At 35.4% G+C, this 15,175-nt stretch overlaps 3 protein-coding genes, 2 long non-coding RNA genes and 1 other non-coding gene across 8 annotated transcripts; 4 read left to right on the plus strand and 2 right to left on the minus strand.

Moving 5' to 3' along the window:
* The first annotated feature begins 1,496 nt into the window (after positions 1 to 1,496).
* On the plus strand, positions 1,497 to 2,595 carry LOC104814259. Its single transcript, XR_771879.2, has 2 exons — positions 1,497 to 1,768; positions 2,295 to 2,595. It is a non-coding gene; the product is annotated as an uncharacterized LOC104814259 (long non-coding RNA).
* Positions 2,596 to 4,128: 1,533 nt separating this feature from the next.
* Positions 4,129 to 7,342, plus strand: LOC104814261 (nucleobase-ascorbate transporter 2). 2 transcript variants are annotated; one of them, XM_010542220.2, is made up of 12 exons: positions 4,131 to 4,512; positions 4,667 to 4,764; positions 4,871 to 5,047; positions 5,145 to 5,245; positions 5,364 to 5,439; positions 5,548 to 5,607; positions 5,701 to 5,885; positions 5,975 to 6,071; positions 6,161 to 6,306; positions 6,395 to 6,564; positions 6,678 to 6,838; positions 6,939 to 7,342. In XM_010542220.2, exons 1-12 carry the CDS (start codon positions 4,422 to 4,424, stop codon positions 7,149 to 7,151), a joined length of 1,575 nt encoding a protein of 524 aa, XP_010540522.1. In that variant the 5' UTR covers positions 4,131 to 4,421; the 3' UTR covers positions 7,152 to 7,342. The 2 variants fall into 2 exon arrangements, with proteins under 2 accessions (XP_010540521.1, XP_010540522.1); XM_010542219.2 differs by having other exon boundaries at positions 4,129 to 4,512; positions 5,548 to 5,885.
* LOC104814260 lies at positions 7,334 to 8,734 on the minus strand. Of its 2 annotated transcripts, XR_771881.1 has the most exons (3): positions 8,663 to 8,734; positions 7,635 to 8,545; positions 7,334 to 7,413 (listed from the first exon to the last, which is right to left on the minus strand). It is a non-coding gene; the product is annotated as an uncharacterized LOC104814260 (long non-coding RNA). The 2 variants fall into 2 exon arrangements; XR_771880.2 differs by having other exon boundaries at positions 7,635 to 8,718.
* A 189-nt stretch (positions 8,735 to 8,923) lies between these two features.
* TRNAE-CUC lies at positions 8,924 to 8,996 on the plus strand. Its single transcript has one exon. It is a non-coding gene; the product is annotated as a tRNA-Glu (tRNA).
* A 963-nt stretch (positions 8,997 to 9,959) lies between these two features.
* On the minus strand, positions 9,960 to 10,478 carry LOC104814689. The gene has a single exon (XM_010542863.1). It carries the CDS (start codon positions 10,476 to 10,478, stop codon positions 9,960 to 9,962), a length of 519 nt encoding a protein of 172 aa, XP_010541165.1.
* A 3,350-nt stretch (positions 10,479 to 13,828) lies between these two features.
* Positions 13,829 to 15,169, plus strand: LOC104814262 (probable WRKY transcription factor 65). The gene is made up of 3 exons (XM_010542221.2): positions 13,829 to 14,143; positions 14,397 to 14,543; positions 14,657 to 15,169. The coding sequence occupies exons 1-3, from the start codon at positions 14,016 to 14,018 to the stop codon at positions 15,138 to 15,140; spliced, it is 759 nt and encodes a 252-aa protein (XP_010540523.1). The 5' UTR covers positions 13,829 to 14,015; the 3' UTR covers positions 15,141 to 15,169.
* Positions 15,170 to 15,175: the final 6 nt, after the last annotated feature.

Genomic DNA, 15,175 nt, shown 5'->3' on the forward strand with positions numbered 1-15,175 from the left:
CCTTTTGGAAGTTTATATATGAATAAGGGTTATGAGAATTTCGGAAAAGGATATATAGTGATGGGTATTTTCAATAGATCCCGAAGCAAGGTCATGTGCGTTGTGTTTGCCGTTGGAAAGCGATGGAGTTATAGACATAGCCATCTCTCTCTCTCTCTCTCTCTCTCTCTCTCTCTATCTCTCTCCCCTTTTTCTTTCGAGTATTGAGTTTGGTGAACTTCTTTTCATCTTTTGAGACGATGGATTTCTTTATGAACAAGTTGCGATGTCAATACGATATTTTTATAAAAGCAGATAGGAATTTTTCTTCTTTTTTTTAAAAAAAAATTTAAATGTAATTTCTTCTTGATTAGTGCGAAAAAAAAGAAAGGAACTAAACCCTAAACAGTTCAAAATGAGTAATTAATATTCCGAGCCTATATTGCGTTAAAAACCCTTGATAAGATGTTTAGTCACGCAAAATAAATAATATATCAACTACAATTGACTACAGAATTTTAAATAACTTAATAAAATAGTTAACTTCTTTAATTTGACTCTAATTAATATGAGGTACAAAAAAGTGAATTTGACTATAATCTTGCTTAATAAAATATTAAAATCTAGTTAATAAATGTGTGTGTGTGTGTATTCTATCAAAAAACTGTGCCAAATCTAACCTATATAAAATCCAGTCCAAATAAAAATATAATAGTTAGAGTGTAATACACAGCAGCAACAACAATAATTAGAGTTTTCTAAAATTTAAAAAAAAAACACACATAAAGAATGCAGATCTCTCATGTTAAATACCAAAGATATGAGTATGGCCCACAGATGTGTGCAGGCACGTGCACGAAGAATTTAATTAGGCGAGAAGAAAAAAAAAACATCAAAATCATAAATTACTGAAGAAGACATCGACATTGGAGTTATCTTTTGAACCTTTGATTTCTCCGACACTGTGAGGCTACGTGACAACACTGTGTACTTTACAAGCAGTTAAAGTACCATTTTGCCCTAACACTCATCATCTCATCATCACTATTCAAACAATCCCATTTATTATTATTATTGTTATTGGTGGATGAGAAAATCATATAGAGATTGTGAACTGTGTTTTCGAGGGCTTAGAAATCCGACAGTCTCTTTCGTTATGCCTCATTCGGAGAGTGAAATGATTAGCAAACCGGTTTAGTTCGGTTAAGTCCATATATCCGGTCCGGTTTGGACCAGATAACCGGATAATTACCATCAAACTGTTCTACGTAACTCCATCTCAAGAGTGCATGATCTGTTCTGGTTTTTCAGACACAAACAGTCTCAACTGAGGATGGTATTACAAACAGACACAAATCATTAATCTATATATCCAAATGAGAGAGCGATTGATATATCTGGATTACGAATGCAGAATTACGTAATTCGACACGAAGAATAGAATCCGACCCAGTTATTATAAGTTGAATTTAAAACAAAAACAGAGCCGTGGAGAGAGGAAAAAAAAACATTTCATATGGAAACACAAAACGGTATATTATACATCAATGGTTGAGATCGAATTAGGTAGATCCAAAGGTGTGGATTGTTTTATCAGACTGACGGCCCGACATATCTTCGGCCCGAAACTTCGATGCCTAGTTAATTCAAAGGATAAAAAAAAAATTAGGGTTAGGGTTCTCGAGTTTTGGTGGACAACATGAACTTGGCCGGTGATACCCAGAAGAAGAATCGGATTCAGGTTTCAAACACCAAGAAGCCATTGCTCTTCTACGTCCATCTCGCTAAGGTAACAACCTGCTACGTCCATTTTGGACTAAATCTGTCGTAAAAGTTTTGATTTTGTCACGTGGGTCGATCTATTGTTCCTCTGTCCTTATTATGTAAGAGCGTGATAAAACCATTTTGTAGGTTGATTTAGGTGGCTCGGAGAGATTTATCTTGATATTAGTGCTTGAAGGGCTTTCGACTTATGAAAATATTAATTATAACATTTCACTGTTTCAGTGTTTTTTTTTGTATCGTTTTCTACGTGCGGATATGTGATTCTTTCCCATGTCTTGATACATTTGGTGTGTGTATTCATCCCATAGATCGGTTTAGCTATTGTTAGTGTCGCTGAAATCTTGAAGGAATTTGCTGTTGAGAAGAGTTAATTAGATCTTCTACTGTTCAGAAAACTATATATATATATATATGATACATATAGATATATATAGTTTCTTGTTATCCAATTCATCATCCACTGCTTGAAAACACAAAAAAAGAGATTTTTGCAATGACCCTTTTCATGATTTTCGGTTTTCAAGTTACAGATTTTGACATCAAGCTCGGGTTTAGAAGCTCAAGAACAGAGCTACATATACTGGATGGTAATTTTTGTACCTGCGAACTTTTTTTTTGTGTAAGGATCATAGGAGCAGATTATATTGTTTTTACACGCTCTATCATTGCATTTGCGTTCTCTTGCTCTCCCTAAGAAGAATGCATCATGTTATGCTTGTTGTTTGCATGTGGAATCCAAGTTGTAGTTTAAGAGATACCAAGTGATGATGATTATGTAATTATCCCAAAGAAAATGTATATGCATTTGTAATTACAATTGGATTTTTGGTTCTTGGTTCTTGGTTACAGAGCTCCTTGGTTCTTGAAATTTGAGTGATATGAAAATAAGGACGGACAGTTGGATTCACTTTATAATTTAAAAACAAATCAAATATTAACTGTTAAATTCTTTCTAAATTCAAAATAAAAGATTGCGCAACTAATCTAAATTAAATATTTAAATAACAAAAAAATCAAAATAAAACAAAGTTTTTATTAAAAAAATAAATAGTCTTAATAAAAACAAAACGAAATCAAATTCAAACCGAGTTGAATCCAATATAAAATATAAAGATGGAATAGATACAGTTTTTTATTTTTCTTTCAAAATCTAAAAACCTAATATATAACTATCACTTTAAATATCCACCCAATGGATTGTGCTTATTTAAATCTATTTTAATAACAAATGGGTCAAATTGAGCTACAATTGGAGAAACTTAAAACAGTAAACCAAATTCATTTTTAGATGAATATTGAAAATGATGGACCTGTGAATGGGCCTAAAAGTCTAGCTTATATGACTCTCATATCATATGCGTCGGTCCACACTCCACATGCAACACATCAAATTGGAAACATATAAAATAAAGCCTACTACAAAGCCATGTCACGATTGTTTGTGTAATTACTTGTATTTATTCTTTTCTTTTTTTCTTTTTAGCTTTCATGGTCATATCTTAGTCATGTCATATAAGCAAAATCCTGTAATCATAACCAAGGTCAAAGCAAAAAAAAAAAAGGAAAAAATTAAAAGACAAAATGCGGACAAGAAGGAGGGACCAGTTCAAAGTATTTGCCCTTGTCTTGTGATAATCATCCTAAATAAGTATCTCTATTTAAGTATTTAATTCTAATTACAATCCAAACGTACAATTTTTTTTACATAAGAATCTATCATTTATGATTACTAGTCTTTAATCAAAACGGTCAAAAAGCAATTAACCAGGGTTTGTTTGAAAAAAGTAGTTCGCATTAAATACTTAAAATAGGTAGGATTAAAATATCTAAAAAATGTAATTATATACTTATAACAGTTAAAATTGCTGTTATATTTACAAGGAGCTCCATAATTTAAGATATAATCTAACTATAGATTTTATGAACGTTAGTATTATTATAAATTTCTATATTTTTCAAACGGCAGCTCTGAAAATATTGTGCCATTTGGATAACATGTAGGTTGGCGTTTAACCTTTTTTTGTCATATGTCGTTTTTCTTTTCAACAATTAAACTCGTATATATATATATATATATATATAACAAAAAGAATAAACTACATCACTAATTTAACACAATCTCAATTTAAAATTAAATTGATTAGCATGAACCAAGATACGCATTAAAGATCCTGAGCTGTAAAGTAAAAACTTATTAATGACGTAAATTATTAAATATTATTAACACCAAACCAAAAAAAAGAACAGAGCAGCAACGGTAATATTCAGTTTGGCAGTTCCTTAAGGGGTGTTTTCGTCAACTCACAAAAATACAACGGCCCTTTTTTCAAACCCTCCTTTTGTATATATACATATATACATACACACGCACACACATCATCACTCCACTATCTAAAGGTCTCTCTGCCTGGGCGGTAACTCCGAAACCATCTTTTTCTCTGTCTCACGCCTTTTCTCCTTCTCGCTTTTTTGGTTGAATCACGCTTTTTTCTCCTTCTCATTCATTCCTTCAGATTCATCAGATCCCGCTTTCGTGAAAATTTTCTGATTCTCAGACGATTCTCCAGTGACCCTTCTCTTTGATTAATCGGAAAACTCCAAAGTACAGATTTTTTGTTGTAAGAAGCAGAGAAAGAAGAAGATTTGTGTTCTGAATCATGGAACCAGTGAAGCCGGAGGAGATGTCTCATCCTCCAATGGATCAACTTCAGGGTTTAGAGTATTGTATTGACTCAAACCCTTCATGGGGTATGCCCTTCTCTCTCATTACCAATCTTGCTACTCTTCCTTTTGATTATCTCCTGCCCTGAGGTGGAAGGAAACAGATGGAACTTGTTCCATTGATGCCGATGTTATAATGATTTCTTGTTGATTAGCTCTTCTCTGCGTGTTCTTGATGCAGGGGAAGCTATAGCTTTAGGATTTCAGCATTACATTCTTTCCCTCGGAACTGCAGTGATGATCCCATCGTTTCTTGTTCCTCTGATGGGCGGTGACTATGTGAGGAAATTTTCTTTTCCTTTTCTTCAATTCCCCAAGTTTCTATCTATTATGTTCAAGAATCTGTAATGGGTATTGATAAAGATAGATGCTTTCGAATGATTAGGGTGATAAAGTGAGAGTGGTTCAGACATTGTTGTTCCTCCAAGGTGTTAATACCCTTCTCCAGACCTTATTCGGAACCCGTCTTCCAACCATCATTGGAGGTTCTTTCGCGTTCATGGTTCCGATCGTTTCGATAATCCATGATTCTAGATTCACCCGTATCGAGGATCCACACTTGGTTAGTGGCAGATTTCTGGAGTTCGTTTCTTGAATCCCTTCGTTTAGTTCATCATGTTTCTTCATGGCTGGATTTCGTTTTGAACAACCATATACAGAGATTTCTCAGTACGATGAGGGCGGTACAAGGCGCCGTCATTGTTGCCTCCAGTGTTCAAATCATTCTTGGTTTTAGCCAGATGTGGGCAATTTGTTCTAGGTATATATACACACATATATATATATATATATATGCATGTGTTTTCTTGTGTTCAATATCGGATTCTTCACATTACAGGGATCAAAGCTTCTGACTTCTCTCTCTCTCTGTGTCTCAGGTTCTTTAGTCCGCTTGGAATGGTTCCAGTTATTGCATTAACGGGTTTCGGCCTCTTTGACAGAGGATTCCCATGGGTACAAGCTCAATATTCTATTACATTTCAGTTTCTTACATTCTTGAAAGATCCGAAACCATGGTTCCGTTCTTTAACAGCATATTGTTTCGGATTTTGTTTTTGTCAGGTTGGACACTGTGTTGAAATCGGAATTCCCATGTTTATCCTCTTCATCGCCTTCTCACAGGTGAATCTTGTAGCCAATTCTCTTTCTCATCATTATCCAGTATCAAACATTCAAACAATGCTTTCTAACCAAATGCGTCTTGTTCTTGTGCAGTATCTGAAGAACTTTCAGTTCAGACAGCTGCCGATACTGGAGAGATTTGCCCTTCTTATATCGATATCCATCGTCTGGGCTTACGCACACCTATTGACAGCCTCTGGGGCTTACAAACACCGACCAGTACTGACCCAAGAAAACTGCCGAACTGATAAGTCCAACCTGATTTCCTCTGCTCCTTGGTCAGTACCCTGAATTTTGATTTTGCTTCTATCCTCATTGAAACGTTACAATTGATCGAAAACTTTCGATGTCTCTTGGATTATATTAGGATAAAGATTCCATACCCACTTCAATGGGGAGCACCAACCTTCGATGCTGGCCATGCTTTCGGAATGATGGCTGCAGTTCTTGTTTCGCTCATCGAGGTATAATAATATCTTCCTCCAATCTTCCTTATGGCTGAAAGATTCTGATGAAAAATGTTAACTTTCATTCCATTTTCCGTTTGTGACAGTCAACTGGAGCTTTCAAGGCTGCATCCCGGCTGGCGAGTGCCACTCCTCCTCCACCTCATGTCCTTAGCCGTGGAATCGGATGGCAAGGCATCGGTATACTCTTGAACGGGTTATTTGGAACGTTAACCGGTTCAGGAATCTCTGTGTAAGAAATCCGAGCATTACCCTTTGCTTTTTCCGAGCATTTTCTCTGCATATGAACCACTTTTTCATGGGTTTTTACCACTCAACAGAGAGAACATTGGCCTGCTGGGAAGCACCCGAGTTGGAAGCAGAAGAGTTATTCAAATCTCGGCTGGTTTCATGATATTCTTCTCGATCCTTGGCAAATTCGGGGCATTGTTTGCTTCGATACCTTTCACGATCTTCGCAGCTGTTCATTGTGTCATGTTTGGTCTTGTCGGTCAGTACATCATTTCAGCAACTCCTTTCTCCATTGTTCCTTCTTACAAGACAGAGATTGCAGTGTTTTGAACTAAAGCTTGTTGCTTTTTCTGTTCTGTTTATTCTTCTCAGGTTCTGTCGGTCTGTCCTTTCTACAGTTCACAAACATGAACTCCATGAGAAACCTCTTCATCGTCGGTGTCTCCCTCTTCTTAGGACTGTCGATTCCCGACTACTTCCGGGAATTCACTGCAAAATCCTTCCATGGTCCTGCTCATACCAATGCCGGTTGGGTAAATGCTCGGATTCTAACCCGAAACCTTTTTTCATTTCCTCTTCCTCTGATGAACACAAATATAACTTCAGAACCGCTTGCTTCTTTTTTGGTGGCAGTTCAATGATTTCTTGAATACAATCTTCTTCTCGTCGCCTACAGTGGCGCTAATCACGGCTGTGTTTTTGGACAACACATTGGAATACAAACACAGTGCCAGAGACAGAGGGTTGCCATGGTGGGCGAAGTTCCGTACCTTCAAAGGAGATAGCCGAAATGAAGAATTCTACACTCTCCCTTTCAACCTCAACAGATTTTTCCCTCCTTCGTGAACTTATTACTAAATCTTCGTAGTTCAGTCATCTTTGTACTTGACTGAATGGAGATTTATCAGTTCTTTTTTTTTTGCCTGTGTTCATTATTTTTTATCTAATAGAATCCCGATTAGATGAACAAAGAGAACATATATGTACATCTGGTGAGATTCACAGAGTGAGTTGAGGGTGTGTTCTTACCGGATTTACACATGCATTCGGGACATCTCGGCTGACGAACAGAAGATGTTCTCTCGTCTATGATTTTGAACATTGTAGGCTACAGAAGCAGATGAAAACACGCATGGTATGAGTATACATATACACACACATGCATGTAGCAGCAATCTCTATAGCTGTGAAGTTCTTCAAATCAAAATCAAACTGAAGCTGGATAACTCCAGCTTTGGAGAAAATCTCAGATGCCAAACAGCGTTTCAGGTTGCAAGTTTCTGACACAGTTTGGTTACAAGTAATGAGTTAGTTTCATGGGTAGTTTACCTGAGAAGAGAAGTTCTTGAAAGGTGCAAGCTCATCGGATCAGTTCCTTGGGGAAAGCATAAGGGGGGCCTCCCTCCCTAAATTTCAGAGCTCGCCATATATATATTGTAAGTTTCCGTTCTTGAAGCCAAGTCCGGAAAGAACCAGAGTTGAAAAGGAACATGGTCTTGTCGGTCCGGTATAAGCTTGAAGCTCTTTCTGTTCTATTTATGAGTAATCTTTAGAAACCACTGTCCAAAGGAACAGATTGGTTTTTCTCCACTTCAAAAACTCAATCTTCTAATGACAACAACAACAACAAGATAAAATCACAAACAGAAAACAGAAGATCCAATTCAAACCTCTTCCCAAGTGGTGTTATGTCGCAGATGCTGTCTGAGGTGAAACCCTGAAACCATTAGAGGATCAAGGAAGAAATTATAACAAACCCCTTTTGGAGAAATCATGGTTCAATCCTTCCACAGACGACTAGACGAGATCGTGGAACTCCATTCACTATCATTTCCATAGGATCATTACCCGGGCCACCATCAAAATTTATCATCCCCAAATGACTATCCCTTGTTTCCCCATAACGTATCACACTCGATACACCGAAATTCGTCAGAAAAGATTCGACCTTTGTATCATAGAGGATAAGGAATCGGCTAAAATTTTGACTGGGTAGGCTAAATATGTGAAAGATCTTAGCTTTTGCATCCCAAGGAGATTTCAATCGAGTTCCAGTGACGCTAGCAAAAACTTGGTGGGAATGGCATAATTTCTTGTGAGATAGTGTAATCGGAGGAGTAAAACGCAAGGCGAAAGGCATGGAAATTCGGAATTAGAACGACGATAACACTACCCTTGGTGAAGTTTACCCAACCTCAACCGCTGAAATGGGGACGCAAAGCCTATCTCCCTCTCCCGTCCTGAATTCGATCAAAATTTGGGAAAGAAGTGTAATTTTAATCATATTGCTTGCCCTCAATCCCGAAATCAGTATGGACTTCGGCACATAATAACCGATTGCCCAGAAAAAAAAAAACCTTGGTGAAGATGGGTTCGTCTTCGTCCCCTGACTCCCCTCTCGTTCTTTGCCGTATCGTCGGGAACTTAAGAATCACTCCCCTCATTATTTTATCGTTCCAATTTGACCCCTTAAGTTTAAAATAAGCAACTCTTCCCCCCCGCCAAAAAAAAAGTCATTTACCGACGGAACTTGTGACTTGATTATTTTGCACTATCAAAACACAAACTAAATCATTATCTATATTTCGACTAATATAAGTGATAACAAAATCAGCAAATCCGTTGTAGTCTAGGTGGTTAGGATACTCGGCTCTCACCCGAGAGACCCGGGTTCAAGTCCCGGCAACGGAATTACTGTTTTTCATTAAATACCTTTTTTTAAAAAAATTCTAGCCCATTTTTCATCATATATCGTTGAGGTTATCATCGTCATTTAATCTCCTCCCATGGATTGAAAACCAAACCCCTACTACTCTCTCTATCGTATACGCAATTACGCATGGTTTTTGGTAATCCCATTTTTCATTATATATATATATATATATATATATATATGTGTGTATGTGTGTGTGTGTGTGTTAGGAACATTAAGTTTCGAATATTAATTAATATTTCAATTTATCAGCAAAGCCATATGGTTTCAAACGGTCACAAGCCCTACATTATGCGGTTTTAACCCTAATAACCCACTTGGGTCGCAGCAATTTCATGGTACACCACCGAAAAAAAAAAAAAATTTACGACCTTATTACGACTAATATATAACTAATATACAACTAAAATAAGAGTAGTTTATTAGTCGTAATAAGTTGTATATTAGTTATATATTAGTCGTAATAAGGTCGCAAAAATTTTTTTTTTTTCGGTGGTGTATACTGAAATTGCTGCGACCCAAGTGGGTTATTTGAGTAATATTCCCCTACATTATTTTGTCATGTATATGGTGAGGAGTCACAATCCCTACTGTTTGGTTAGGTTAGTGGTCATCCATCATTACAAAGATTTCATATTCACCTAACTTACCATATTTTTTCTAAACTCCAATCATTTTATTATATATATATATATATGTATATATTATGCTTTTGCCTTTTAATGATTGCTCCTTCGATCCTATACCCCACGTAGAATCTTTTTCATGTGATAATTTCATATAGGAATTTGATGTGTGAAAAAATAAAATGGAAATGATCAAAATCTCATTATCATCTAAGATTAGAAGCAATGGTATGAGCCCACCGTCGAAGACTCTCCTTCATATCGATATCACTACATTCCTTAGCAACTCTCAAATCCAAAACCATCGTCCATTCATCAATCTCTCTTCTTCTCCAGTCCCATGACTCTGACAAATACGTACGGCCTTGGAATCTCCGACCGCTTTTCTTGTCTCCCAAGAAATCCTTGCAAGCCGGGAAGAATCTCGACCAGCTCAGAATTCACGCTTTCCTCCTTGAAAGCAAACCCTAAATCCATGAACCCTTTAAGCTCTTCGGATTCTAGTTCCGACGCGCTCTTGCTCGTTTCGCTTCTTCCCCTTAATCCTTTCGTCCTTCTTCGTGCACTCCTGTTTTCTTCTGTTTCTTTCCCGGGAAAAACGGATCCGTGAAGCAGAACTCTGTCTGGTGATGAAGAATCGTATATTCTTGATCTCTCATTTCTCGATGGTGTACCGATTGATGGATTTTCTCGTGGTCCTGACACGATTTCTTCGGTTTTATCATCTGGGTTTGCTGTGAAATTCGATGGGGACAACGAATTCCATCGGTTCTTGAAGATTTTCCGTTCGAACCAACAAGAATCAAAGAGGTTTAGGGTTTCTTGGACATTCATATATATATAACAATGGCGGGTCTCAGAAGAGAAATCTTTGGAGAGTTGATGAAGACGGATACTTGTCTTTGATTGTATTTATACGCTCATTCACACGCGCGTAGTGTTATTAAATATTTGTTTATTTTTGACGTACCATACCTCATTCCATTTGTTGCACGTTTTTCATTGTGCACTTCTTATTGTTTAGTAATAATAACTTTTTTTTCGCCGTAAATTATATAATTTCAGTTACCGTGTGTACGGGCTTCCTACGACGACACGCTTCACAAATAGAAAAATATTTAATTTAATTTCTTTTTTGGTTAAAAATTATATAATTTCTTGGATTCAGTCATGAACCAAATTTATAAAACAAAAGTCCAATTATACAACGATCGTTATGAATTATAATTAAAAAAAAAACATTGGAACCATACATAACATGTTACGTTCACACTTCATTAAATTATATGACATTAAATGTGTTTGATATTATTGAATTCTAAGGCAATAAATGTGTTTTATTATTGAATATCCATAAATATTTAAAAATGATTTTCTTTTATTTCTTTTTTTTGCCATTTTTTCCACATAGATATAATATATTCTCATTAGTGTTACTTAATTTGAAATGAAAAATATTGGGTAACCGGATTCGAGTCAGTTATAGCAAATAGATTACTGGATGAAAATTTTATAATATTTACGATTAAACTCTCGTTGTAGAAAATGTTATTTCACGATTTGGAGAAAACATAATATTATATATATACATATATAATGATTTTAAAATAAGAAACTTTAAAATGTAGAAAAATAAATTATATACAAAATTGATTGTTTTACTGATTTTTAAGCAAAACCCTAATAGTTATATGCCTTGGACTTCTAATCACCTAATTTGGAATTAATAATAAAAAAAAGATTAATGCTTGAGAGGGCACGTGACTCACGGATTATTTGTGATACGCGTAGTCTCAAGAACTAAACCAAAAAAGAAACCTTAACAGCGGATTTCATCAACATTAATCTACTGGTCAGACGTAGAGAAGGACTTTTGACATTAAGTATATATATATATAAAAAAAGAAAATATGAAGTGCCTATATATATATATATAAAGAAAATATGAAGTGTCTATATATATATATCATTAATTTGACATGTACTAACCAAAGGAACTTTCAAAAGACCAAAGTTTCCACATTACTTTTTGCCTTAGCGGACACGAGCAAGCAAATACAAATTATACATACATATACATATACATATATATATATATATATATGTGTGTGTGTGTGTCAATTAATTACAGTTTCTAAAAAATAATGAGATATTTTTGTTTGGATGTTTCCGTAGTGTGTGTATGTATACGTATACGCATACATTACCTTTTGTCTTATGATATAGACAATGTATGTTATACATACTACATATTCACACATGCATATATATATATATTCGACTGCATGTGTATATAGCATATTCGGCGGTACGTCCCAAAAATCGAAATTAAATCCTTCGAAGATAAGCTTTTTTTATATATATGAAAGGATAATATTGTTTTTAATACAGTTACCGAATAAATGAACACACATAATTATTAAATTCCAATTGGAGAATATGAAATAAATTAAGCATTCTGAGAAATGAGAAAGTCAGAGAGGCCATAATTATTGGTATATTATTTTGTTTACATTTACAAAATTGCATAATAATTTAGTCCTAATAATTAATCTTTATATATTGTATAATTAGCTGGCCCAAATCGTAGATATATTAAATACTGCTCAGTTATTTTTTTTTATTAGCCCCGTTGCCGCACTCATCATTTGAGATATAGTCCAATGGAAAAAATCAACAGATTAAACTATTTATAAAATTTACCCCAAAAAAACTATTTATAAAACTCTTGACGTGTCAAATTGGCCAATTGGGTTGTTTCTTCATTTCATATTGAATGGAGAGACAATGAAGTGCAATAAATTACCAAGTCAAACACGTAATCGTATTAAAATAATTTTTTATAGTCGCTATTATTTGTGATATTAATTAATTGGAAAAATAAAAGAAAGATAGTTATATAATAACTACTTGTCTACTAAATTATGTAGATGGAATCGGGTCGTTTTTAAAATTCGTAATCACGAGATATTTATATAATTGATTAAATAATGAAACATACATGTTTCAGCATAAGCAGGGATTTATTTGCTTCATCATCGAGTATAACTTCAATTAATTCAAAGTTCCTATCAGTAAGAGTAGTGGAAAATATTTCATCGAAATTCAAACTTGAAAGTTTTGCAATTTGTTATAGTGTCACAGGCCATACATGCGATCACACACAGATACATATTATACATATACAACACACACACACACACACACATATATATATATATATGTATATGTATATATATATATATATAATCATCAACGAAATGATAATAACTATGCTTTCTTCCAAAAATCAAAAAACAAAATAAAGCCCCGTTGCTTTTGGCAAAGGAAAAGGTCGATTGAAAATATAATATTGGCAAACCGTTTTGGCTCCTACTTTTGAGTGCAACTTATCAGGGTGCTTCGGATTATGCACACATGCTGCATATATAAATACCACATAAATTCATATAATACATATATATAACTCCATTTCGGAAGTTGGTTGTTATATATATACATATATGGTTTTTTTGGTTGAGATATATATATATGGTTCCATATTTCCAAAGATTAAAAATGAGATTTTTCAGTGATTCTTATTGTTATTCACCTTCATAGAGTTTTGGACTCAAACTATATATATATTGTAAAACATTTATACGTATGATGAGTGAATATCTTTAAAAAAAACTGAAGTACAAAAAGAATGAATATGAATGGTTTATCAAATCCCGTTTAGTGATAAAATTTTCATATATAATGGCCGATATATGAACAGGAAATTCACTTTAGATAATTTTCTTTAATTCGTCTTTAAATTTGAAATACTTCAATATGCGTGAAAAGAACCCTAGTTTCTGACTCAACACCACAGCTCTGCACACCTAATCATATTCCAATCATTTTAAATAATAATTATTTAAGACATTGGGGAATATGCCAAAAGAAAACAAGTTTCTATATAATATACCTAACCCCATCTTTTATATACATAATAATTTAAACAAAAGGGTGTGATCATATGTAACGATCGGATTATTGACAAATAAAATATTACGGGACCACTCTTGGAAATGTTATGATATAAACAAAGCATCCCAAGATATTATATATCTTTTTTTTTCTATTAATTAGTAAATATTAAATAAAAATGATAGAGATTAATTAAATTCACAAATGCCTGCACGTCCCCTTTCAAGCACAGCCCTCTTCTTCTCCACCTTCTCTCTCTCTCTCTCTCTATACATATTCTTCTGCAAATATACCTTCCTAAGGCGATCGATATCACGATACTTATTCACAAATTATCCGATCCTTCATATCTTATATCTTAATTCTTGTTTTTTTTTTGCGGATGAAATAGTGATATATATAATTGAGCATATATATATGAAACGAGTTCTGGAGATGGAGAGATCGAGCTTCAGCGAAAGCAGCCAAGAAACCGGACCGGAATCGCCTGTTTCTTTCAACTTTAACGACATGAAAGTCGTCTCGTCTCCTTCACCTAAACGAAGGTACGTAACCTTAACTTTGATTTATTCAAAAAAAAAAAAAAAAAAACTTTGATTTCAGCAAACCCTTTTAATTTCACTACCATACTTTCAACTAAATCTCTAACCGTAAAGTCCATAAAGATTGTTCCTTTGACCCAAAAAAGAGCCGAATTTTCCAAGCAAGAGATCGATCTAGTTCAGTTTCTTTCTTCCGACACATTTTCTAGTTTGATTCAATCGTGATTATCGTGTATGGTCTTCGTGATTGTCACAGTAAAAGATCCGTGCAAAAGAGAGTAGTGACCGTACCGATCAAGGACGTGGAAAGATCTAGGTTAAAAGGCGACACAACTCCGCCGTCAGATTCATGGGCTTGGAGAAAGTACGGCCAAAAACCCATAAAGGGTTCTCCGTACCCCAGGTACACATACATACATACATATATCATATAAATTATATCTCTTTCGATGTGTATACTACAAGATCATCCAAGAATTGGTCGGTATCAATATGATTTTGTCTTTGTTCGGACAGGGGGTATTACCGGTGTAGTAGTTCCAAGGGATGTCCGGGGAAGAAACAAGTGGAGAGAAGCCGAGACGATCCGACCATGATCCTCGTCACTTACACGTCTGAACACAACCACTCTTGCCCCACTTCTAAAATCCGCCCTAATAAACACTACCCTAAACCCGAATCCGAATCCGGAACCGGACCCGGATCAGAGAATGGTCATCACAGTGAGCTCCTGGATCTTGGGGAGATGGAAACGACGCCGTCGTGCGTGGACGAGTTCGCATGGTTCAGTGAGATGGAAACGACGTCGTCCACTATTCTAGAGAGCCCCATGTTCTCTTGTTCGACGGAGAAGAACAACGTGGACATGCCGGTGTCGGAAAATGCTGACGTGGCGATGTTTTTCCCCATGCGGGAAGAGGACGAGTCTCTCTTCGCCGATCTCGGCGAGTTGCCGGAATGTTCAGCGGTTTTCCGGCGCCGGAGTTTGGAGATATGCTGACACGTGGCGGTTTTCCTTGGAAGAGGCTTTTCCCT

The sequence above is a fragment of the Tarenaya hassleriana genome, unplaced genomic scaffold (assembly GCF_000463585.1).
Source record: "Tarenaya hassleriana unplaced genomic scaffold, ASM46358v1 Cleome21, whole genome shotgun sequence".
NCBI lineage: Eukaryota > Viridiplantae > Streptophyta > Magnoliopsida > Brassicales > Cleomaceae > Tarenaya > Tarenaya hassleriana.